Source organism: Chelonia mydas, chromosome 11, assembly GCF_015237465.2.
Source record: "Chelonia mydas isolate rCheMyd1 chromosome 11, rCheMyd1.pri.v2, whole genome shotgun sequence".
In the NCBI taxonomy this organism is placed as follows: Eukaryota; Metazoa; Chordata; order Testudines; family Cheloniidae; genus Chelonia; species Chelonia mydas.
The window spans coordinates 27,471,921-27,497,252 of NC_051251.2; the positions used below are offsets into that span (position 1 = coordinate 27,471,921).

Genomic DNA, 25,332 nt, shown 5'->3' on the forward strand with positions numbered 1-25,332 from the left:
TTGTACGTTACTTATCTAATAAGTTATTGTTTTTGGTTTATTTAGACTAGTGAAGTAAATCAGGGAGATGCATTGGAACACAACTTTAATGCTGTTTACAGTGCACTGCTGTTACCCATGAGCCACATTTTCCCTATTCAAGAATTTCCACAGGTAAGAAATGAAAACAAATCTTAGATTCTGTAAAAATGCAGTGTTTCTAGTAAACATTAAACATTGGTAAGATAATCTTCCTTTGGGTCTACGGTACTGAATCTTATGTATAAGATGTAAGCTGGCTCCATATCAGCTCACACCTGGCTATTCTTAAATCTTTCTCTTTGTCGCTTAGAAACTTTTAAACTAGTGTAAGTTATTAATTTTTCAGTTTTTCTGCTTACCTGGAAGTCTTTGAAATGAGCACCATGCTGCATATACAATTTAAAAAGAGCTAAGGGGGCATATGATAGAGGTCAATAGACTCATGAGTGGTATGGAGAAAATGAGTTAAGTGTAATTTACCCTTTCATGTAACACACGAACCAGGGATTACCCAATGAAATTAATAGGCAGCAGGTTTAAAACAAACATAAGCAAGTACTTCACATGACACAATCAGCCTGTGGAACTTGTTGCCAGGGGATATTGTGAAGGCCAGAACTATAACTGGGTTCAGAAAAGAATTAAGTTCATGGAGGATAGATCCATCAGTGGATATTAGCCAGGATGGTCAATGATGCAACCCCATGCCCTGGGTATCTCTAACCCTCTGACTGCCAGAAGCTGGGACTGTATGGTGGGATGGATCACTTGATAATTGCCCTGCTCTGTTTATTCCGTTCAAAGCATCTGGCACTGGCCACTGTCAGAAGGCAGGATACTGGGCTACGTCATCCATTGGTCTGACTTAGTATGGGCATTTTTATGTTATGTTCTTAAAAATAAACTTGTGTTCTGTACTTCTAAGGTTAATGTCTTGGCATTTTATAGTCTTTTGATGGGGAAAAAAGAGCAAAACTTGTTACCACAGGATTTCTTATCTATATCATATCTATATTTAGATCTTAAAGCAGTGCAGTTTTGTTAATTGAAATGTGAAAAGGCTTTTCCTATTAGAAGAATGTAGGTGAGGCTTCAGTTACTTGGTATAGTTCTATTGACAAATAGAGAAAGGAATATAAAAAGACAAAATCAATATTAGACTTGGTGGATATCTCACCACATCTCAAGAAGAAAGTCAAATAGCTTGCCCACCTTGACTTCTGACATATAGAAAGAAGGAAAAATTGTGCAAATACTATTTTGAATTTTAAATGTTCAACTTCTGTTTTGGTTGTTAAAGCCCACTATGAAGTCCTTGTTGCGCACCTGGTCAGAGCTGTATAAAACATTTGCCCGCTGTGCTGCTTTAGTGGCAACGGCAGAAGAAAATTTGTGCTGCGAAGAACTTTGTGCCAAAATATCTGGACTAGAAGATGAAGCCCTAGTAGTAAGTATAAACCACAATATTAAATTATACAAAACTCCTGCTGGTGCAGTCTGCACATGGAAAAGCAGTCCCACTTTAACTTTTGTTTTGCGTTTACTCAGTTAAATTTAAATTTAACCATCAATCTTTGTTATAAGCCTAGTCAAAGCTAAACATCAGGAGTTGGATTATAAAGGTATGTTTACACCAGTGTTGCCTCTAATTTTTTACATCCATGTGCGGAATGAATTATGTGCACCAAAATGGAGGTGATGTGGGGTGCACATAACAAAATTAATATGGTGGAGGTAGGGATGAGGGTTCAGAGCGTGAGAGGGGGCTCAGGGCTGGGGTGTGGGGGAGGAGGGTTCTGGGGTGGGGCTGGGTTTGCAGTGTAGAAGGTGGCTCAGGGCTGGGGCAGAGGGTTGTTGTGTGGGGGGAGAGTGTGCAGGCTCTGGGGTGGTCCCAGGGATGAGGGGTTTGGGGTCCAGGCTGCCATGGGGTTGCGGTGGGGAGAAAGGACTACCCCCAGCCTTCACCCGCCCTGGGCTGCTGTGGTGAGAGGAGAGACACGTCTCCCCGGCCACAGTAACTCTGGCTGGGCTGTACCAAGGGAGGGGCTCCTTTCCCCCTGCTGTGGCAAGTCTGGGGCAGGTCCGTGCTTTGGCCGGTGGGGAGAGGCACCTCTCTCCCCTCTGCAGCCTTGACCCTGCTCAGGGCTTAATAGGCAGCTATGCAGCCCCGCAGCTTAGAGGGAACTTAGGTCTCCACTGCAGGTGTGGTTGTAGCAAAGATAGGCATATGTGTGCTAGTTCTAATGGTACTGTAAATGTGGTACCATGCCCTTCAGCCTAGGTTAGCAGCTTCTTAAGCAATGTAGATCTGATGATAAACTACAGCAAATAGTACACTACTGTCAGAATTATTTACACAAATCAAGTGAAAAATACATAATCCTTTTCCTACAGAAATTAGGAGTTGATTCAGAGACAGTTTGAAGTAATGTACACATGAATAGGTTATAAAAAAATTTTATAAAGCATTTATCAAAATATCAAGTCTTTAGCAAATTTCTAGTTTTTAATATAACCCAGCAACATTAGTTATACAGTTAACAAGCATTTTGTTTTAACCCATTTACAGATCATGAATGGAATTTACATTGTCTAATAGGAGATGGCTTTGTCATGAAGTGAAAGCTCTGCCGCCTAATATGGTGGTTAAATACACAATTCAGTAAACTTGAAATCATAAAATGAGGGCTGGTCCATCTGAACAGAAATAGAATTTTATAATCAATATGGGAAGTCCTCAGAGCTTGTCTACATGAACATTTATTTTGTAGCAAGCTGGGGTGTGAATCTAACTTGCACTAGCCTGCCACAGACTAACTGTCCATGTGGAACCTGCTGATGCGTATTAGTGGTCCATGTATACACTTTGATCTAGTCCTTTTTGAAACGTGAGCAAGCCCTAAATTAGTAAAGTAATGTCTGATTCATCCTTAGGCCTCCCATCCCACTGAACAGATGCATAGAACTTTATGCAAACTGAAAGCTGCACAGGAGATTTTGAGGCAATTTCGGTTGACTAAACCTGGACACTAATTATTAGCTATACAAATATTGTGTGATTATGCTCTATATGTAAAACTGCAACTCAAGGACATTTTTGGATTTGGGCTTTAAGTACTGAAGTATAGTAACACTCTACTAAATCCACTGCGACTGACACTCCACATATTTAAATGGCAACTCACACTGAGGTTGACAACCTTAAACCTGAACTATCCAACTAATAATTTGTCAACTTGTAAAATAAGGTTAAGAAGATTAATCAGTTACCAGTTTCTCAGGTGGGTAGCCCAACCAACAAATAAGGCTTATAGCATTTGCTTTTGTTTGCAATCATGCTGGCTCTTCCTACTGTGTTTCAGCTGGTTTTCCTATTTATAAGAACAGATCAGACAGGCAAAATAGGGGGCTGGCAATGTGTATACATGTAAATATATACTAAGTTGTCATAAAATTTTAGACTTTGTAAATTTAACTGTATTTTGTTAACCACACTTAGTTCCTTTAAGAAACAAATACAACAAAGGTCAAGCCTTAGAAATTGAGCAACACAATTGCAATGCTACAAGTTTGTCACTTGTTAAACTCCCTCTTGATACTACCACATCTGTTAATTCTAATATAGGAAACTTTGCGCCTGACTCTTATATTTTCAGTAATAGCTGTTGCACTCAGACTTATTTTAAATTGAAGTACTTCAAAGTATAAATTCTATGAAAGTTGGACAGTTTTGGCACAACTATTTAAACAAAATATTGTTCTTTTTGTGCAAATAGGATGGTTGAGGGAAATGCTCTCTCTTAAACTTAGTGTTTCTATTAACTATTGATTAATCATATGACCGTTGAATTTACTTTATGGCGTTCCTTGTTATGAAGATTTTATTGCTGTGTTTACAATACTTTAACCAAAAATGTTTGCTCTTAGTGTGACAGTCCTTCAGCTAGCCATACATTGTAATATTGTAATATGTAATATGTCCTTCAGCTAGCCATACATTGTAATATAAACATTTCATTAGGGGTCAATACCTCTAGACTTATAAAAAGAAAATGAATACTTGTGGCATCTTAGAGACTAACATTTATTTGAGCATAAGCTTTCATGAGCTACAGCTCACTTCATTGGATGCATGCAGTGGAAAATACAGTGGGGAGATTTTTTTATACACAGAGAACATGAAACAGTGGTGTTACCATACACACTGTAATGAGAGTGATCAGGTAAGGTGAGCTATTACCAGCAGGAGAGAAAAAAAAACCCTTTTGTAGTGATGATCAAGGTGGACCATTTCCAGCAGTTGACAAGAACGTGTGAGGAACAGTGGGGGTTGGGGGGAAATAAACATGGGGAAATAGTTTTACTTTGTGTAATGACCCATCCACTCCCAGTCTTTATTCAAGCCTAAGTTAATTGTATCCCGTTTGCAAATTAATTCCAATTCAGTCTCTCGTTGGAGTCTGTTTTTGAAGTTTTTTTGGTTGAAGAATTGCCACTTTTAGGTCTGTAATCGAGTGACCAGAGAGAGTGAAGTGTTCTCCGACTGGTTTTTGAATGTTATAATTCTTGACATCTGATTTGTGTCCCCTGGACACCATCACGTTCCCCTGGACACCATCATAGGGCCTAATCACATCAGCCACGCTATCAGAGGCTCATTCACCTGCACATCTACCAGTGTGATATATGCCATCATGTGCCAGCAATGCCCCTCTGCCATGTACATTGGCCAGACTGGACAGTGTCTACGTAAAAGAATAAATGGACACAAATCAGATGTCAAAAATTATAATCTTCAAAAACCAGTTGGAGAACACTTCAGTCTCTCTGGTCACTCGATTAGACCTAAAAGTGGCAATTCAACAAAAAAAACTTCAAAACCAGAATCCAGCGAGAGACTGCTGAACTGGAATTAATTTGAAAACTGGACACCATTAACTTAGGCTTGAATAAAGACTGGGAGTAGATGTGTCATTACACAAAGGAAAACTATTTCCCCATGTTTATTGCCCCCACCCCAACTGTTCCTCACACGTTCTTGTCAACTGCTGGAAATGGCCCACCTTGATTATCACTACAAAAGGGTGTTTTTTCTCTCCTGCTGGTAATAGCTCACCTTACCTGATCACTCTCATTACAGTGTGTATGGTAACACCCATTGTTTCATGTTCTCGGTGTGTATAAAATCTCCCCACTGTATTTTCCACTGCATGCATCCAATGAAGTCAGCTGTAGCTCACAAAAGCTTGTGCTCAAATTTGTTAGTCTCTAAGGTGCCACAAGTACTCCTTTTCTTTTTGCTGATACAGACTAACACGGCTACTACTCTGAAACCTCTAGACTTATAATCACTTTTGATGTTCCTCTGTAAACTCCTTCCATTTGCAGGTATTTGTGGTAATGTGGTGTCAGAGTTGAATGCAGTAGTACATGTGATAAAGCTAGACAAATAGAGAAAAGAATATAAAAAGACTTGATAGGATTTTCAACATGTGTAAATCTGCTGCTTTGAATTCAGTGGAGCGATGCTGACTTAGACTAGCTGGTAACCTGGCCCTGATGATTTCCTCCTTGCAGCTTAAAATTGCATTTGTCTCCTTGCCATGTATTATAGTTGTGAACACATATCCAGATTGTTACCCACAATCACTACTAGGTTTCTTTTAAACACTGTTTCACATTTTTTTCTACCCCCATGACTTTGGCTTTGCTAATGATTTTTGCTTTTCTCCTCCCTTAGAACCTGTCAATGGTGGATGGTCTCACCCATATTGTATCAGTTATGGTTGACTGCATCAACTTTACACCATATGGTACTAAATATCAGCCAAAAAATAGATGTAAGAAAAATTTCCAATAATTGGATTTGTTCTGTGATTTCAAAGAGTAAATGATTGAAAACTAGAATTATTGCAAGTGATAAATTAGGTATTGTATATTCTTAACAGTCCACCTCTGAGGTATTTTTCTTTCTTAAGAGCGGAGTCCAAGATTTTCAAAAACAGGAAACTAAAATTAAGCTCCTAAATTCATACTTAGGCACTTAAGTCTGATTTTTCAGAAGTATTGAGTGTTTAGCAGCTCCACTGTAAACTTCGTAAAAGCTCCTTGGGGGGCTCAGCACATGTGAAAATCAGGATATAGGTTGGTATATTATGACAATAGCAAATTTTTTCCTGTTCGGTGGATTATTGAAAACATAAACTTTCTTTAAATTTGGAAAATTTAGTTATGGGTTCAATGATAGTTTCACTTTTTAAAGTCTTAAGTCTATGAAGGCATTTTCTTTTAGTAGCAGTCCAAAAACTCCTGCGTTTCACATACTGCTTTGTTGAAACGTAGCCTAAAAAAGCAACACTTGATTATTACAATTTCCAGTTTTAGTTTAACTTATAATGTGCCTTGAAGAATTTATACATTAAGCAATTAACTTGAAAACATAAGTTACTGCACATATGGTTAGTTTTCATAACTTATCAGTGCTGCACTTGAAATGGGAGTTGCTTCATTTTATTAGCTTTGTGTCCCATATCACTCACCAAAAGTCCGATGTTAGTGAAGTAGTTTTCCACATTTCATTTGAGCTGTTGATATATAAATACAGAAGGTGTTGGGCACACAGTGTTACTGGTTGTCCTGTTCCCCTGTCCTGTTCATAGCCATTAAAAGTAAAGTAAACACTAGAACATTTTAAAGATGGAATTTCAAATGGAAATTGAGTTAATTTTTTGCTGTAGCATCTGCCACCCTTGCACACATTGAGTAGTATCTTACATGCAACTATCTGGAAGGACTACTCAAGGAGCGGAGGTACTAGTTACAGCTGAAGAGAAATGATTTTCCCCTTGAAATAATGTGATGTAAACTTTTAATTAAAACTTTTTCAGTTTAATCCAGCTTTGAGTACTAGTCCACATGACTAAATTTATCCGAATCTGGCCCTTTTGTTTTTTACACGAAGAATTTAAGAGTATGTAGGATCAACCAGTATCAAAACTCCTGCATCAGTTCCAGGCCATAAGGGTGGGTGAATGGAAAATTGGAATCAAATCCACAGCGACTGCACTAAATTAGAATTTTTATTGGTTATAGTGGATTTGAATAACTGTGTATTTATACTGATGAGCTATTTTAGGAGTCCAAATATGCTATTTATTATTGCCCTGGACTGTTTCATTCTAATATTGTATCTCAGACAATATTGATTTGAATTTTATATAAAGCAGAAGGGAAAGTTTAAGGTCACTGTCTTTAACGGATTTATTTTTTTACCTTAGCCCCACAGACACCTACGGATTGGTCTAAGAAGAAAAAGGAACCTCTTGGAAAACTGGCCTCCCTCTTTAAACTTCTAGTGAAGTTGATAAACTCTTTCCATATGCTCAGTTCCAAAGATACCCAGTCAGAAACATTGATCTCGGTTGGCGCTTCAGTTATTGCTATTCTTCACAACATCATCAGCCACATTTCTTTGCCTTCGATGATCAGAACTATGTTTGCAACTCTGTCAAAACCACTTGCAATGTTTTATGAAAGAACAAAGTGAGTATTTCAGAAATTATGGGATGACTTCTTGGTAAATATACATGGTAATATTGGTGAAACATTTTCCTTAAACAGATTCCAGTAGGAATATACGATATGTTAAGTAACCCACTTTAAAACTGTATAGCAGAACGTATAAAGAAAAACAAAAATATGTCTTGCTATTAATTTATTCAGTATACAGTTGCATGGGTTAAGAACTATTAAGATGTACTCAGAACAGTCCTTTCATAGATGGGCAGAAAATGGAAGGGTTTTGTCACAAGAATAAGGAAACCAAGTTTATAGTTGCATATGTTTTGAACTTAGATAAAAGCCTAGAACGTTTAAGTTGTGGGAAATTTTATATAAAGGTTTTGAAATATTTGTGCAATGCTCTGCATTCCATTGTATTTTCCAAAGACTTGACTTTAAAAATGGTTATTTTTGGAGGTGAAAACTATTAATCTGTTTAATTTTCACCATGCAAAGTGGTTACAGTTAAGCCTATTGGATACTGTATTAAATTCTCTCCGGGTGCTGCTGTAGCTATGTATGGAAAATCTCTCTGAAGTTAGTTAAGGAAGTTTGCTTGCAGAGTCAGTGTAGCTCAGACCAAGAGGAGCAGAAGAAAGGTAGCAGAAATTACTCTATTAGAAAACAATTAGTTATGGATCTGTAAACTACTCTGTCGGGATTATTAGAACTAATTTTTAATTGTCATGCTCATTAGCTTAGAAAGTTTGTTTATGGCCATTATGGGGGAATCAAGAAGGGTTGTAAATTATTAAATGGAGCCATTAAAATAATATGCAACTTCATATGTTGGTGTGAGACCTTGAAGATGACTATTGCACCTTTTCTAGTGTCATATATCAACGTTATTGGAAATCTTTGCTGAGAACAGAAAGGATTAAGAAATATTTCATTAACACTTCATCCATTCTATGTTCTTTCTTTCATAGGCTTGCTGATGTATCTAGAGTGTACAGTAGTCTCAGCAACAAGGTAAATTTTAGCAGAAAAGGTCTGTGAAAGAACAAATACTGTATGGCATTTCAATCCTGAGAATTTTGTGCTCTAAAAACAAAATTGTATTTGTATTAAGGCAGTCTAGTAAGCATTTCGCTTAAAGGTGTGCTACGAACTTGAACTGAAAACTGGCTAGGGTAAAGTACAAATCTGTGTTGAATTAAATATTACGGGCTCCTTCATATATAGAGGTTTAGTATTTCTGTGGAACTGAGTCCAGACCTGTTCTTATGCCATATTCTTGTCATATCCACATAAACTGCCACTATATAAATCTTGTTTATTTCACTATTTAAATTTTTAAAATATGTAATTGATTCAAAAATTATTTACACATTTCTCTTTTTTTCCAGTTAGAAAAGCTTTTGGGAGAGATCATTGTATGTTTACAATCCCACTATACTGGATTTTATGATAGCGACCTATTAGAGCAGCTCTCTCCATTGCTGTGCATAATCTTTCTGCATAAAAGTAAACAAATACGCAGCCAAAGTGCTCAGTTCTGGAATGCAACATTTGCTAAAGCTACAGTGTTAACGTACCCTGAAGAATTAAAGTAAGATGCTCTCTTGTATATTTGTTGTTTGATTTTGCTACATCATCAGAGTATTTATAAATCAAGCCAAGATAACATAAGCTTTTTTAATTTGTGATGGGATATAAACATGAAAAATCATAACTTCTTATAAATAAGATGTTAAGTAGGGAAAACTGTTCCTAAACTCAGGATTTAACCTTGGTCAAGTACATAGTGATAAAAAATAATCAAACCACTAATTGTGTTTAAGTCCATGAAAGTATCCCTAGTATAGGAGTGAAACTGTATGGAATGAGAATTTAAATGTAAAGTTTTATTTTAGGAATTCTGGAAGGGAAGGAAAAGATGTTCATGAGTTATCGGGATAGTTTGGAAGTCCTCACAAATGAGTTCTTTGCTCGTAGAAAGCTTCAAATCTAAAAGATACTTTTTCTTGAACAAGTATCTGTAAATGTACAGAATCCATGAGCTTCATTCTGCTTCAGTGTATGTGTGCTGCTTATAAGTAGTAGTGAACTTAATGATCTTATGCACTTTTTCCATAAATCTTAATTTTTTTTCCTTAAACAGATCCATATTAAGCCAAGCCAAAAAGAAAATTCTGCTTTTACTACCTGGCTTTGAAAGTGTTGAGTTAGTGGAAGAATCCAGTGCTCCATTTTCTGATGCTGTAAGTATCTATTATGTTACTTCTTATGAGTGGTTTACTCTCTACAATTCTGGAATTGTGCTGGAGATAGTAACAATGTCCTATGGAGTTACAGTAATCAAGATTTTACTATAATGATTTGAGGTTGATTAGTGTTAGAGGTAATAACCATATCCTGAATTAGAATAACCAGAGGCTGAAGGGCCTAGGCTGAGATGGCATTTGGTAGATAATAACTAGGGTTTTACCTGAACTATTGGCCTGTTCTTATGCAGCATATTTGCAAAAATCTTTACATTTTAGAGGAAACTACAAGGGAAGGTAAGCAAACATATTTTTTGAAGTCATGAGTGAAATCGAATCTTATGCAAAGTTTCATTAAGTTACCTACTTTATCTATTTACACTAAACACCATTTTTATTTCTCTTTAAACAGACAGAAAATTCCCAGTGGGATGCAAAGATCAGTGGAATAGAAGTTAAATCAGGTGGAAAAAGGGATTCCTTGCTGGCACAGGCCAATGGTCTGAAAGACAAGACTACCACTGCTCATGTAACAACAGCAAAGGTAAGATGCATACAGATGGATGTAATAAAATTAAACATTACTTTATGCTGACTTTCTTCCACAAGAGACTATTGGGTATGCTGGTTTTGTATCTCAAGTCCACCAGTCTGAAGCAAGCCAGCCTAATAGCAGTTAGCTGTTACTTTTTCCCTATTCAGATTTTCTAGTATTTTTGAAGTTTTCTTTTTTGTTATTGCTATGGAAACTTAAGGCAAGGTAGGTTTTTAAGGAGTGAAAGTTTAATCAACAGAGGCTCCATAAGGAATAGGGAGAGCAGCCAGCAGGATGCTGAACATTAAGATCTGATTAGTTTTTTTGGCTGTGTATCATGTCAAAGTATTCTCTGTGTGTGTGTGTGTATCCTGGTGTAGGTGCACATGCACCTCATGCATCTGAGATTGGATTGCTTTGACTAGCTCTGTCCATCAGGGTAATGCATGTACCCTGTGCCTCCTTGTGCTCCTGTGAGGTTATGAATGGTGGCGCAGCCAGGACCTTCCCCAGTTCCCTCTTACTGCCTGGGAAGCAGGATGGAACCTGGTAAGTGTCCAGCCCACTACTTTGACCTTCAGGCTCATCTTTTAGACTAGTTTTGTGAAGAAATTCTTCTTTGCCCTCCTTATCTTCATTAATACTTTAATGTGGACAGTCCTAAAAAACTACCCCAGAAAGATACCCCCATGCAGCTGGCTGAGGGTGAAGTGCCTCATGCCAAGCCCCAGGGGCAGAGTCTAAGCCTTCAGGATATAAACACTAACTGATTTTTAGTGGACTTACTCTCCTGTTTAACGGGCAGAGCGGATGCCGTTTCTATCTGGGGGAGAGGCACCTCCACTTAAGTATTCAGTGTGCAGATCCTTCTCATTGATGATTTGCAAGGTGAGGGCAGTGTGGCTGAGGCCACACACACGCTCGCGCGCTCTCAATACACATTATTTCAGACCTGGAGGAGATCTTCAAAAAATCTAACGGGTCATCCTCAGTCAGTGCTCCTCTAAGCAGACACGCCATCCGAGGACCCAGCAGCAAAAGAAGGCAGGGAAGAAAACCTCTTTGAAATAGAAACTGGTTACATTGGTGCTTATCACCAAAGCCTTCAGTATTAGCCGATGCTACTCCCAACACCGGTGCCAGCAGCTGCTTTGACACCAGTACTGGCAGACTTGGCACTTGCCTCTCTCGTACTGACAACATCATCATTGGCATCAGCACCACAATACAGTGGCGAGGCCAAAGGAGGGGTGAGTGGAGACCAGACACATACATTTCTCCATAGAGAAAAGAGACATCAGACCTCCAAGAAGAGGGGCCTAGTCCTCCTCCAAGGAAGTGGCCCTAAGTAAGCTGGCACTGCCAGCATCTGCCCTGACAAAGGCATATGTGCCAACCGCTGCACCTATTATAGGACCAAAGTACATCTTAGAGAGCTGTTGAGATTCCCTCCAGGGAACATTGTTGGTACTGGTGTGGCAGCAGCTGCCAGAATGGAGACATGACACTACAGTACAGCATTGCAATTCAAAGTACATCTTTGTTGCCAGATTACTTCTTCATCTCAGCAACAAACAGTGATGCTCTGTTACCTTCTGAGAGTGACCCTAGAGCTGGTACTCTCTCTGAGCACTGCTTCAAAAAAGACATGAGTGGCACTGGGCCAACCTGCTGCAACCAGGTCAGTACCCATCCTATCCGTACTGAGGATCATCATTTCAGGTGTCCTGCCATAGGTCCGGGAAGAGGAGATCAGGCTCTTTGGCAGCATCATTACCTTGGCCACCAACACTGGAGCCAGTTGTCAGCGCCCAAGAATTAGGAGCAATGGAGAAACAGCAGCATCCCCAGTCTCCACCAAAGAAGTTATAGTCACCTGATGAAGTGGTCACACTAGCCCCTACCCCAGTGGTCAACTTTAAAGCATTTCATGATGCTCATATCACAGACCTGGATATCAAAACAATGGCCATACAAGAGAAGTAACACAAATTTAGACATCTTAACCCCATCAGCCCTGGGAAAAATTGCTATTCCCATAAAGGAGGGCACATGGGAGCTAGCAAAGTGCTCTGACACACTCTGGCTACCATCCAACCTGTGTCTAAAGAGGTGGAGAAGCTCTTTCAGGTGCCACCGGAAAACTTTGAAGCCTTTTAATCCCAGCAGATCCAGGGCCACTGGTGGTAGCTGAAGTAGAGGACAAGTTGAAATTGACAAAGGCATGCCCGAGGATAACTCACAAAAAAATAGCTCTGTTTGGGCTCAAAGCCTACTCATCCGCCTCATTGCAGTTCTGTGTGGCAAGCTACCAGGCATGGTTCATCAGATGTAATTTCCTGATATGGGAGAGAGTGACTCCCTTCCTGGCAAAAATGCCACAGGACACTAAGGAGGAATTAGAGGAGATTATAAGGGAAGACTAAACAGCTGCCAGAGCAGCCTTGCAGGTAGTCATGGACTCCTCCGACATGGCCGTGGCTGTCCTGGCAGTTAGCATCCAGAATGCTGAGGGAAGTTCAGGGTCATGAGACACCTTCCATTCAAGAGATTAGAGCTCTTCATCAAAAGAACAATGAAGGACACCTTGAAGGACTCGAGGGCCACTGTGAGGTCACTGAGGATTTGTACACCAACCCCCTACAGGAAACTCTGCAAATACCAGTCTCAAAAGAAACAGCTGGTTCACCCATACTTTCAGAGCAGACAGCCAGTTTACCCATTATGGAAAGGATCATGATACTCAAGTGGACACACACAGTATCAAAGTTTCTCAAGAGGCTTTTATACTCTTACCTGCTAGTCAGAGAACCTACTTCAACCTGGCACTTCAATATAATCTTCCTGAGGCTCGTGGATCCTCTATTTTGAGCCTCTCTCAGAATGCTCTCTTCACCACCTCGTTCTGAAGTAAATCTTCTTAGTGGTTATCACTTCAACCAGGAGGAGTGAGTGAGCTTCAAGCATTTATGGCTGAACCCCACTTCATGACATTTGATTGGGACGAGACAGTTCTGAGGCTTCACCCGAAGATAATTCATAAAGTGGTCTCAGATTTTCTTCTAAACCAGTCAATCAGCCTCAAAACCTCATTCTATGTAAAAGAAAAGAAACCACACACCCTAGACGTATCCAGGACTCTGCTTTATGGAAAGGAACAAACCATTCATACTGAAATCCCATCTGTTTATAGCTGTAGCCAGATGTTCTAAAGGTCAGGCCATCCCTTCACGGAGAGTATCAAAATGGATGATAAAATGTATTTCACTGTGTTACTACCTGGTTGATGTACCTCTCCCACTGAACATCCAGGCTCACTCCACCACATCACAAACTGAATCTTCCGCCTGCTTCAGGAATATGCCAATATTAAATCTGTAAATTAGCAACGTGGAGTAACCCACTGACCTTTGTCAAACACTATGCCGTGCACATAGCGGACAGGTCAGATGAAAAGTTGGAGAGAACAATATTAAAATCTCTGTTCAACTGATGCAGCTGGAGCTCCTCATTCCCACCATTCTGAGGGCATATTGCATGCCGGCCATCTGCACTATAATCCATACTGACACATGCTCCAAAAAAAAAAAAAAAAGAATGGTTTCTTATAGAATATCAGGTTTGGAAGGGACCTCGAGGTCATCTAGTCCAACCCCCTGCTCAAAGCAGGACCAGTCCCCAACTAAATCATCCCAGCCAGGGCTTTGTCAAGCCTGACCTTAAAAATATCTAAGGAAGGCGATTCCACCACCTCCCTAGGTAATGCATTCCAGTGTTTCACCACCCTCCTAGTGAAAAAGTTTTTCCTAATATCCAACCTAAACCTCCCCCACTGCAACTTGAGACCATTACTCCTTGTTCTGTCATCTGCTACCGCTGAGAACAGTCTAGATCCATCCTCTTTGGAACCCCCTTTCAGGTAGTTGAAAGCAGCTATCAAATCCCCCCTCATTGTTCTCTTCCGCAGACTAAACAATCCCAGTTCCCTCAGCCTCTCCTCATAAGTTATGTGTTCCAGTCCCCTAATCGCTTTTGTTGCCCTCCGCTGGACTCTTTCCAATTTTTCCACATCCTTCTTGTAGTGTGGAGCCCAAAACTGGACACAGTACTCCAGATGAGTCCTCACCAATGTCGAATAGAGGGGAACAATCACGTCCCTCGATCTGCTGGCAACGCCCCTCCATATACATCCCAAAATGCCATTGGCCTTCTTGGAAACAAGGGCACGCTGTTGACTCATATCCAGCTTCTCGTGCACTGTAACCCCTAGGTCCTTTTCCGCAGAACTGCTGCCAAGCCATTCGGTCCCTAGTCTGTAGCGGTGCATGGGATTCTTCCATACTAAGTGCAGGACTCTGCACTTGTCCTTGTTGAACCTCATCAGATTTCTTTTGGGCCAATCGTCTAATTTGTCTAAGGCCCTCTGTATCCTGTCCCTACCCTCCAGCGTATCTACCTCTCCTCTCGGTTTAGTATCATCTGCAAACTTGCTGAGGGTGCAATCTACACCATCCTCCAGATCATTTATGAAAATATTGAAAGAAACCGGCCCGAGGACCGACCCTTGGGGCACTCCACTTGATACCGGCTGCCAACTAGACATGGAGCCATTGATCACTACCCGTTGAGCCCAACAATCTAGCCAACTTTCTGTCCACCTTATAGAGCATTCATCCAGCCCATACTTCTTTAACTTGCTCGCAAGAATACTGTGGGAGACCATGTCAAAAGCTTTGCTAAAGTCAAGGAACAACAGGTCCACTGCTTTCCCCTCATCCACAGAGCCTGTTTTCTCGTCATAGAAGGCAATTAGATTAGTCAGGCATGAGTTACCCTTGGTGAATCCATGCTGACTGTTCCTGATCACTTTCCTCTCCTCTAAGTGCTTCAGAATTGATTCCTTGAGGATCTGCTCCGTGATTTTTCCAGGGACCGAGGTGAGGCTGACTGGCCTGTAGTTCCCAGGATCCTCCTTCTTCCCTTTTTTAAAGATGGGCACTACATTAGCCTTTTTCCAGTCATCCGGGTCTTCCCCCGATTGCCATGAGTTACCTTACAGTAACTGTGCTGCTTCAGGATGCCATGCATGTAGATCCCATGACCTAGTCTCCATCCTTTCCTTTTAGAGTAGTTAGCTAATATGGGCTTTTAATTGTAAGGGACTTAGAAGAGGGTCATGGCCACTCCATTTTTTTGTACCCTCATATGGTAGCATGAAGAGGCATAGGGTACATACATGTCCCCAACACAGCTATTTACAAAAAAACAACTCATCTCTCATGCGTGAGGTGCACATGTGACTACAGAAGGATCAGTACTGAATGCAACATCTCTAAGAACCAGAGTTACTATAGGTTAGTATTTGTTCTGTTTTGGGATGGTGTACCTGGGGTACAGAAGTATCATTAATAGTATTTCCTTTATCTTGTTTTTAAACCAATTTTTTCCTTTCCATAGCTGAAACTAGAATTTTCATCTTCAAAGACACAACCAAGCGAGATACTTCTGGAAGAGGAGAAATCTGTTGATTTTGTGGTTATTCCTTTGGAAACAAAAGCAAGACTATTGACAGAACACCAAAAAGAAGTTCTTAGGACAAAGAGGTTTGTAATCCGTAGCACTGACGAGTGGTTGTATTATGAAATGATCAGGACAAACTTTAAATTTAATTTGTTTACTGTACTCCATCTCAGTCTTGAACAGGATATTAATTATGCATCTTGTGCTATTACATGCGAGCTCCAGAGCTTGAAGCTAACATAAAAAGATCTTTTGGCTAAAGACATCAGAGTTGTTTGGGAGAAACAGTATCTTAAAGGGACAGGACCAATCTCTGATTTATACTTCATTCACTGATAGTGTTTTAGGTCCAGAACTAACCATAATTGTCTAGTTTCACCTGCCTGACACATGCTGTAGAACTTCACCCAATGATTCATGTTCGCTTTTAGGCTAACACTAGTAATATGGCATTTTTCAGTAATTGAAATAAGGAAAGTCTTTAGCTGGCAGTATGATCCGAAGACAGGTTATCAAAAGATCAAAAACTTTATACCCATATGTAAACAGCAGTTCCTTCATAGCAAGCACTGATTGCTGAAACACACTTTCACTGCAAGAGGTCTCTCATTCCACATCACAGAATAATTTAGAAGTGTAAATAATCTTGTGAGGACTTGGCAGTTCAGTCTTTGTAGGGTTTCCTTGATGAGCATTTTCAGCGTTGGAACTGTGTGTTATTAAAATTACATGTTGTTTCTCACTAGAAGTTCTAAGAGAAAGCTACACCTAACTGAAATGATATTTTTGGTTCCAGAATTGATATTCCTGCTATGTACAATAATCTGGATGCATCCCAAGACACTCCCTTATTTTCTCAATATTCTCAGAGCCAGGAAGATTCTTTGTAAGTATGATATACCAACTGGGCTTGTGCTGATAAGATATTTTCTAAGTTCTGTTGCAACAGCTCTAATTTGGGTGATCTTGTTTTTAGATTAAAAACATCTTTAATAGAAGAGCCGAAAGAAGATTTTGAAAAGAAACCTCAGGTATTTTCACCATGTTTCATAGTATTGGAGATGCTAGAATTACAACTACCTTAATGATGCTTTATAATAGGCTTGGAAGGATTAGATTTTTATCAGTAATTATTGGTGGTATTTGATTTTGGTGTACACACACTAGCCAACAAAAATATTTCCATTGATAATCAAAATTTATAAATAGACAAGATAGAAAGATGCTGCTTGAGAACTTATTAGAATTTAAGGATATTTACTTTGTATATTTTGGCATGTGATTATGACAGTTTGCATTTTAACAGTTATAAAGCTCTAATTTTTTGAATGTGTCTACTTTCATTAAATAGTTGTCTGATCTCCCCCCATAATTTTTCCCAACTGTAAAAAGTTAAATAAATAAAAATAAGGTTAAGAATAAACATTGATATGCATTGAAATTATCTTTAAAAAAATAAATTCTGTCACGCTTATTTATAATCTGTTTGAGGAATAATTCTAATATGGAGTGAACGTCTCTGATCACAGACCAAAATTGATATGTGGTGGAGAGGGTAAGCTTGATACGTCTAAAACAAAGAGCACCTCTAAATTTCTTATTATAGGACTTGAGTTTCCATTTTATAGAATATCTGGTAAGGCTGTCTTATGTGGGTCCAAAGAAAAACTAAAGGAGAAAGACGTGCTAGTAAGTTCAGAGTTTTGAGAACATTTGCTAATCTTGTTTGTTCTTGCAATGTAATTTAATTTAGATTTTTTTTATTCAGTTTCCTCAATGTCTTAGATTAACTTCAGCCAAAGAAATCATATGATTGTGTAAAGCATACTGATAGTCTTATGCCTAGTGGTTTTTTTTGAAATTGCCTTTATTGATTCAAATTACCTCATTTGGAGATGAATTCTAAATACAACAGAGAACCATAACATGTTTGCTTGTGACTTACAGTAGAAAGTCCTCAGGTTTGGCATGATAGGAAAAGAACATATGCAAGAATGTATACACTGTTGACTATTTGAACATAATCATACTAAACTTGTGAGTCTCTGCCTGATTAACTAAACTCAATCATATAATTACATGATTCAGCAGTTAGGTATTCAGGTAACTATAAGTAGTGTTATCCCTGTAACTACCAGATACAGCAAGAAGAGTCTCTAAAACTATCATCTGTATACACTAGTAGACAAATCAGAAAATTGATACAAGATGCTTTCAGTAACTTACTACAAATATTATAGAATTGTTCTGAGAAATTCTTCAGTGCTTGAATTTCAGTTAGTCCCACAGTTGAAATTGATGGCCATATTTGGGGTCAGGAAGGAATTTTCCTCCAAGGCAGATTGCTTTCCTGGAAGTTTTTTGCCCTCCTCTGTAGCATGGGGCATGGGTCACTTGCTGGAGGATTCTCTGCTCCTTGAAGTCTTTAAACCACGATTTGAGGACTTCAATAGCTCAGACATAGGTGAGAGGTTTTTCACAGGAGTGGGTGGGTGAGATTCTGTGGCCTGCTTTGTGGAGGAGGTCGGACTAGATGATCATAATGGTCCCTTCTGACCTTAGTATCTATTAATCTATGAACTTCTTTCACATGCCCATTTTATTTTTTCCAATAATTTATTTTCAATGACTTCCATATCACATTGTCCTTCACTGGTTATTTTGAAATGTAAGTGTTTTGTCATCTGCTTGTGAGTTTGGACCTGAAACTTCATTAGGATACAAAAAATCTTGGAAACTATCTAGCCTTTTAGACATCATTTAGTCTGCATAGTTTTTCAAAGTAGTTTTTAGGTAGTAAGGTAATTCTTGAAGCTAACTTTTTCACTTATGACAGTAGTTTTTATAGTAAATTATGTAATCCCTAAGAAAGATCCTCTCTTAGGCTTTTTTAGCCGTATAAACTTAGACTCTGGATGAAGTTGTACAGGCTGAACAGGACACACAGTTAACACTGAACGTTTAAATGGGCGTAGAATTCAGGACACATGAAAATTGATGTAATATAGCATGTGTTCAGATTATGCACACCTGTTACACTTCCTTTTCCTGCTCCTTACTTAACTCTTTAAGGCCAGTGTTCTGTCTCTTTAGGACTCTTTTGAAAGCATTACTTAGTCAGACTCCATGGCAGTTGTATTGTATCCAGAATCTTAAATGTAGATGTTAGTAACAACTCCTAATTGCCTTCAGAAAGTACTGTACAGTATGATTAGAAAATATTTATATTAATGTAAAGAAAAACAATATATGAAGTACTAGTTAATAACTTTGAAATAAAACCCAGTAGGTAGTAAGTTTACTGCTGTTCTTTGTCTACAGACTTTCACAAGGTCTTTCTACCACTCCTCTTTCTTTGGACTAAACAAATAAAATAAATATTGCCATAAAGCATGTCAGTTACACTGGAACAGTTACACAGTTGAACTGTGGCTAACAAAGGAAAATTCATAGTGTTTTGAGTGGGTGGATGGTTTCAAAATCATTGTCATTATTTAGGCAGAGCAGTCTTTTTTTACTTTATTTCAAGTCCAAATGGGATTGCATTTTTTGTGGGTTTATGGTGAAAGTAGCAAAATTACAATGTCACTTAATTTGTCCTTGCAGGATGAGAGGACAAAGAGCAATGTGCACAATAGTACACATGAAATCACTGGGAACTGCAAATCAAGTGAACCTCTTGAGAATTCTGTGAATATTGAAGACAAATCCATCACTCGTGTTCCAGAAAGTTCAGATTTAAATTGTGAGGAGGATTTAAAAAAAAGTATAACTGAAATGGTTGCAAAGGAGTCTTTAGTAGGAGACGATTCAAAAAAACATGCAACTGGAACAGTTGCAAAGGAGCCTTCAGTTGGAAATGAAAACACTTCAAATGTCAGCAGCATTTCATCTTCTAGTGATGTTATTTCTGGAACACCGCAACCTGCCAGCCGAAGACAGTCCTTTATTACTTTGGAAAAGTTTGATAGTTCAGAGAACAGACCCTTTAGCCCTTCTGCATTGAATAGACTATCAGGAGCATCTGGGACTGTTGCTGTTTTAGATAAACAGGAAAGCATAGATGCACCAAAGACTCCCTCCAAAATAGAAAAACCTAAAGAGGAGAATAAAAGTTCTTCAAAATCTGAATTTGAAGGAACAGTTACTGGGTTAAAAAGGTTGAGTCGCAGGCAAATTAAAACACAGCATGGAGAAATTAGGCAATCCGAGTTGTTAACAGATTTAGAACTGGAGAAAAGTATACAGGAGTCTGTTGTTGACACCCATTTGGAAAATAAATCTGGCCCACCTAGTCAAACGGAAGAGACAAAATGCATTCTAGATACTCAAACACAGGCTCCCAATTCTACAGTGATAGAGAGTATAACAATAGAGCATAAACAAATTGTGGATGGTGTAGAAGAGGAAGAAAAATGTAAAGGATCCAATTTGGATTCCAAAGAAAATACACCTCCAGTGGTTGCTATATCAACTGATCAGATATCTAATGATGACAATCAAGTTCCACAGATGTCTCCTAATCAGAAAACACTAAGACGTTCTTCAAGACGACGGTCAGAAATTGCAGAAAATACAACAGACAGTCAAGATAAAGAAAACAGTCACCAAAAAAAGGACAAACGTAAAGATGATGAAAAGTCTTTCCAGAAGAGGGTGCCACAAATTAAAGAGGATGCATCCCAAAAGCAGAAATCTGTTTCTGAAAAAGCTGTAGATGCAAAAGAAAATGCAAATAAAAAAGAGTGCAACTTTCATGAGAAGACTGCTGCAGAAGACATTGGCCCAAAGGAGTCACACACTTCAAGGGGTCTTCAAGAGGAAATGAACAAAAATGCCAAGAAATCTGAAAGTGATAACTTGAAATCTGAAATAGATGATGTTCAAGATTCTAGTTCGGATATAACAAGCCAGAAAAAGACAAGGGGGCGCACCCGGTATCAAACAAGAAGAGCTTCACAAGGATTGCTTTCTAGTATAGAAAATTCTGAGTCTGATAGCTCTGAGACAAGAGAAGAAAGTACCAAAAGGAAAAGATCTGGAAAATGGAAAAATAAAAGCGATCCTCTTCAAAGCAAAGTGAAAGAAGAAAAAGAGAGCCAAAATCAGGAGCTGTCTTCACAAGAAATAGTAACTGAAATTAAGAATCTGTCTGAAGTAAAAAGTAAAGGTGAAACAAGTTCTGAAGTCGACAGAGATACTGTATTGATATCTCAGGCATGTGATGTGAAAAACAAAAAAATGTATACAGATATTAACGAATCTACAGGAATTATAGATGTGGCAAAGACTTCAGTTGGTGGGCAGAACACAAATGTAGAACAAAATAAAACCAACATATTGGGAGAACCCTTCATGAACCCATGCATATCTGAACCAGTTTTGAAAACGAGACAGGCAAATAAATCACTTGATAAGCAAAGAAGTGTAGAAGGCTGTAGTGCAATCATTCTATCTGAATTTGCAGCAGTAGCTACTACTTCAGACTCTGTTCTTTCCTCTGAAAAACCTCTGCAGATACTTGAGTGCCAGCACAAAAGAAGCAAGAGGATGAGAAGATCAAAGAGCTACAATTGCTGTGGTGAAAACTCTCAACAGCAAGAAAAGTCATTCACTGAATTAAAAAATGCAGATAACCATGCACAAAGTGAGCATAAAAACACATGTATTCAGATAACTATGACTGCATTAGAAACTTCTTCTAATGATTCTCATTTTGAAGAAAGGCTGTCTGTGGAACCTTGTGCAATGAGTACACCATTGCTTCCCATTAAGAAATCTAGTTTCGTTAAGGATTCAGAAAGAGGAATAAAATCTGAGAATGATTTGGAAGAAAATGCTATTCCAGTGGAGGAAGATCTAGAGAAACCGTCATATATCAAAAGTAAAACTTGTGACCCTGTCATTCAGGAGCAACAGCCAGAGCCCACCAATCTAGTTGACAGTATTGAACAGTGTTTGACTGACTGTGTTTCAAAAGAGTCCATAGAAAGTTGTCTTCCTTTGGAGAATGGCACAGAGCCAGAAGCTACAGAAAAGGAGGAAATGAGTCAAAATGGGCAAATGGAGGAGATATCTGACGCAGAAACTGTTAACAAACCTGACCAAACAAAGATAAATGAGCCAAAACATGATCAGAATGCAGTAGAAAAGACTGAGAACACTCCTATAAAAGCATACATCCCTCAAGATAGTGAGATGAAGGAGGAAGGTTTAATATTCACTGAAACTGCAGTGGCAGCTACAGTGCCTGAAAATGTAGCCTCAGACCAGGAGGGTGCAGAAGAAAGTGACAATGTGGATTCTCCTCAGAAATTGAAGGAGCTTGATTCTGTAGCTTTGGTTAAGGTTAATGAAAGCCCCAGTGAAGTGCAGACACGCTGCATTTGGTCTCCTTCTGCTTCTCCATCCACCAGTATTTTAAAGAGGGGAGTAAAAAGACATCAAGAGGATGATTCCCCATCACCTGCTAACAAGGTATTGTGATGTAATTCAGTCTTCAGTACTACTGAGCACTTGTAAGCATACATAGTGTACTGAGTACACTGGATATCATGTATACCATTACCACATGATCTTGTAGAAGTGCTAATGCCGACCTGCAAAGATCTTATTTTTTTATTAGTCCCTTTTTCTCATGTGTAAGTGCTGACAGGTTTTATCTTAAAAATTATTTTTCTGCATGTTTTTACCTTGGAAATATCAATTGTCCACTCCTTACCTTCTTTGGTTTTGCTGGAGGATTTGTTTGGAGGGGCAGGATGATCAGGATGCACACTTAACTTCATCCTTAATTGAAGGTGGGGGCATTGAATCTTTAATAAAACCTTCTGTTCTCCAAATTCGTGGTCAGTGATGTTAAATAGATGTTAAATAAAACTGTTTGTTTTATTTTCTGACTAAAAACCTCTTCCCTTGTCAGTTGTTCAACATTCACTCTTGGCTCTTGTGATATCATGTCCTCCTCTTCCTGTCATCATAATCTTCTGAACTAGACAGGACCTAAATTTCCAGTAAAAAATAAGCAATAATTTCAGGCCTTATGAAATCATAAACAAGCAGAATGGAAAGCGGGAGACTAGCCCAGCTTTTTTTCCCTTTGCAGGTTACCTTTAACACTGGTTATGTGACTTGCTGTGAAATATAAGTGCTCTGGGCCAAGAGACTCTAATTTTCTCTGTTTGTACGGAACTCGGACAATGGGGCCCTGACCAGGTTGGCAGTTATCTGCTACATGCAATATAGATGTTTAATTTCTTAAAAACTGTTGAATGCTCTCCTTTTTATACTGGAAAGATAGTGTCTACGGTGGTTACAGCTGATACTTCCTTTGTGTAATAAGTTCAATTTTTAACACCTGGTAACATGCCCCTTATGAGCCGATTCTAGGGTGGAATTTTTTGGAACATGAGGCAAATCGGACATGAGTTGAAGTTTCTATTTAGTGTTGCATGTCCAGGATTTAAATAACTTTCATATTTTCCCCACAATAATCAGCTATTTCAGTGTTTCAGAATAATTCTAATGGTATGACTCCTATACCCAGCATATGAATATGAAATTCAGTGATCCAGTATGTTCTCATTCAGTGTTTCTTCCAGGGTATTGGAAAGGATTAGGGTAAATATCTATTTACCAAAGATCCAAGGAAATATATAGTGTATATTTATATTGTTTGTCTCCCCCCCCCAATCTCCCATATCAAGAATCTGTCTAAACTAACCAGTAAGGTCAGTAAATACACTAGATGATGAAAATGTGGATTACCAAATAAAATACACACTTTATTGTCCCATTGGTTCAACCCTGCATCTTCCCTTTCTTGTTGTCTTACTGCTACTCTTTCACTCCCACTCTGTCCTTTCAGCCACACATGTTATGAACGTTTCCGTTTGTTTTTTGGTTCTCTTGTTCGCACTTTTTTATGCCACTCTCCTAATTAGTCTTTGCATAGTAGCAACACCCAAGTTGTAATGCAGCAAGGCTTTGGCACTATTAAAGAAAATAAGTGTTAGTGCAAAATCACTGTGCAATCAACACCTCACTATTGTATTCCTTGGGCAATTTTTTATAAAGTTTGTAACCTTTCCTGTAGCAGTAACACCCCCCCCCCCAAAAAAAAAAAAAAAAGCCAAACAAACCCACAACCTATTATGGTCTCAAATATTCTTTAGTGAAACACAGCTGTATGAATCAGGAGATCTGATGAATGCAACTGTTTGAAATCTCAGACTTTAGATCTATCTAGTATGAAATTAATTTGACAATATAGTTGTGACAATACAAATTCTATTAGTTTAGTTATGAAAATCACTTAATCTCTAAAAACAGATTCGTCGAGTCTCTTTTGCAAATCCAATTTACCAAGAAGGATTGGCAGATGACATCGATAGGAGAAGTCCCGTTGTTAGGTCTCATTCTTCTTCGAATAGTTCACCATCTTTGCGAAGTTTTAAAATTTCATCTAATACCCAAGCCAAGGTAAACTGTGTTTGTTTTAAGTTTTCTTCAGAATAGTTCTTTCTAGGTATTAGTACAATCTGTATAGCATAACCTTTATACCATAACTGTATGCCTTTCTTATCGGAGCTAGTCTTACTCAAGTGTAAACTTAAATATAAGGGTAAACAGTTCCAAGAATGGCCAATATATAGAACAGGCTTTAGAATTCGTAAATGAAAGAAATACTTTTTTAGTCTGGTTGATTCTAATTTCACCTTCTGTGAAATGAAGAGCTTTATGTTGAGAACTAAAATCCTATGACTATTTTTAAATATCTACGATCCTGAGAGATTTTTTCCTCTTTTCTATCCAGCATATTACCACTCCAACCAAAGGACTTCTGTCCCCAGGATCTCGTAACGCTAAATTTAAGAGCTCAAAGAAGTGTTTAGTAAGAAGTGCTTCAGTTCATGTATCTCTTCTCTATTTTCTCCTGTATTTAGTTGTGTGATACTTAATTAATAATTTTTTCTATACTATTCAAGATTACTGAAATGGCCAAGGAGTCGCTGCCGTGTCCTACAGAGAGTGTGTACCCTGCATTGGTAGGCTGTAAAGCTCCAGTTGACATAATTTTACCTCAGATTACATCAAACATTTGGTAAGTGGTTATTCCTTTCAAGACTAAAAACTCTTAATACACCTCCATGGATTTTATAAACCTTTCTGTTAAGATGTATCAGTCTCTAATTCTAGCATTCATTAGAGGCACTTCCTGCAAAAAAAAAAAAAAAAAAAAAAAAAAAGTAAAAGGAAGTTTTACTGTCAAATTTAGTCTCCTTTTAGCATCTAGCAGAAATGCTCAACTCTTTTATTCTTGTCCTAAGAATACAAAAAGGCCATGGCAAATTCTTTCAGGAATGCACAGGGGTAACCCCAGCTGTAAAAGCAGCAATGAGGGCACTATTGTGGGTCAGCTGCTAGCATTTTTACCACTGCATTATCTGTCTGTACTCAGATATGGAAGATGCATGAACTTGTTTTTTT

General features: G+C 38.6%; 1 protein-coding gene across 7 annotated transcripts in view; it reads left to right on the forward strand.

Annotated features, from left to right (window-relative positions):
* The window catches only part of RIF1 (replication timing regulatory factor 1), a 58,359-nt gene that overhangs the window by 29,225 nt on the left and 3,802 nt on the right, over nucleotides 1-25,332 (forward strand). For 4 of the 7 annotated variants that reach the window (XM_007056687.4, XM_043525516.1, XM_037912640.2 and 1 more), the window contains 15 exons: nucleotides 46-153; nucleotides 1,322-1,468; nucleotides 5,762-5,861; nucleotides 7,299-7,563; nucleotides 8,511-8,553; nucleotides 8,931-9,133; nucleotides 9,686-9,785; nucleotides 10,201-10,332; nucleotides 15,781-15,926; nucleotides 16,640-16,729; nucleotides 16,820-16,874; nucleotides 19,450-22,320; nucleotides 24,175-24,324; nucleotides 24,659-24,736; nucleotides 24,831-24,946. In XM_007056687.4, coding sequence (XP_007056749.2) covers nucleotides 46-153; nucleotides 1,322-1,468; nucleotides 5,762-5,861; nucleotides 7,299-7,563; nucleotides 8,511-8,553; nucleotides 8,931-9,133; nucleotides 9,686-9,785; nucleotides 10,201-10,332; nucleotides 15,781-15,926; nucleotides 16,640-16,729; nucleotides 16,820-16,874; nucleotides 19,450-22,320; nucleotides 24,175-24,324; nucleotides 24,659-24,736; nucleotides 24,831-24,946 — 4,604 coding nt within the window. Of the gene's footprint in view, nucleotides 1-45; nucleotides 154-1,321; nucleotides 1,469-5,761; nucleotides 5,862-7,298; nucleotides 7,564-8,510; nucleotides 8,554-8,930; nucleotides 9,134-9,685; nucleotides 9,786-10,200; nucleotides 10,333-15,780; nucleotides 15,927-16,639; nucleotides 16,730-16,819; nucleotides 16,875-19,449; nucleotides 22,321-22,948; nucleotides 23,059-24,174; nucleotides 24,325-24,658; nucleotides 24,737-24,830; nucleotides 24,947-25,332 lie in introns of those variants that run through there. The other 3 variants (XM_027819047.3, XM_043525517.1, XR_006284958.1) reach the window with 2 other exon arrangements.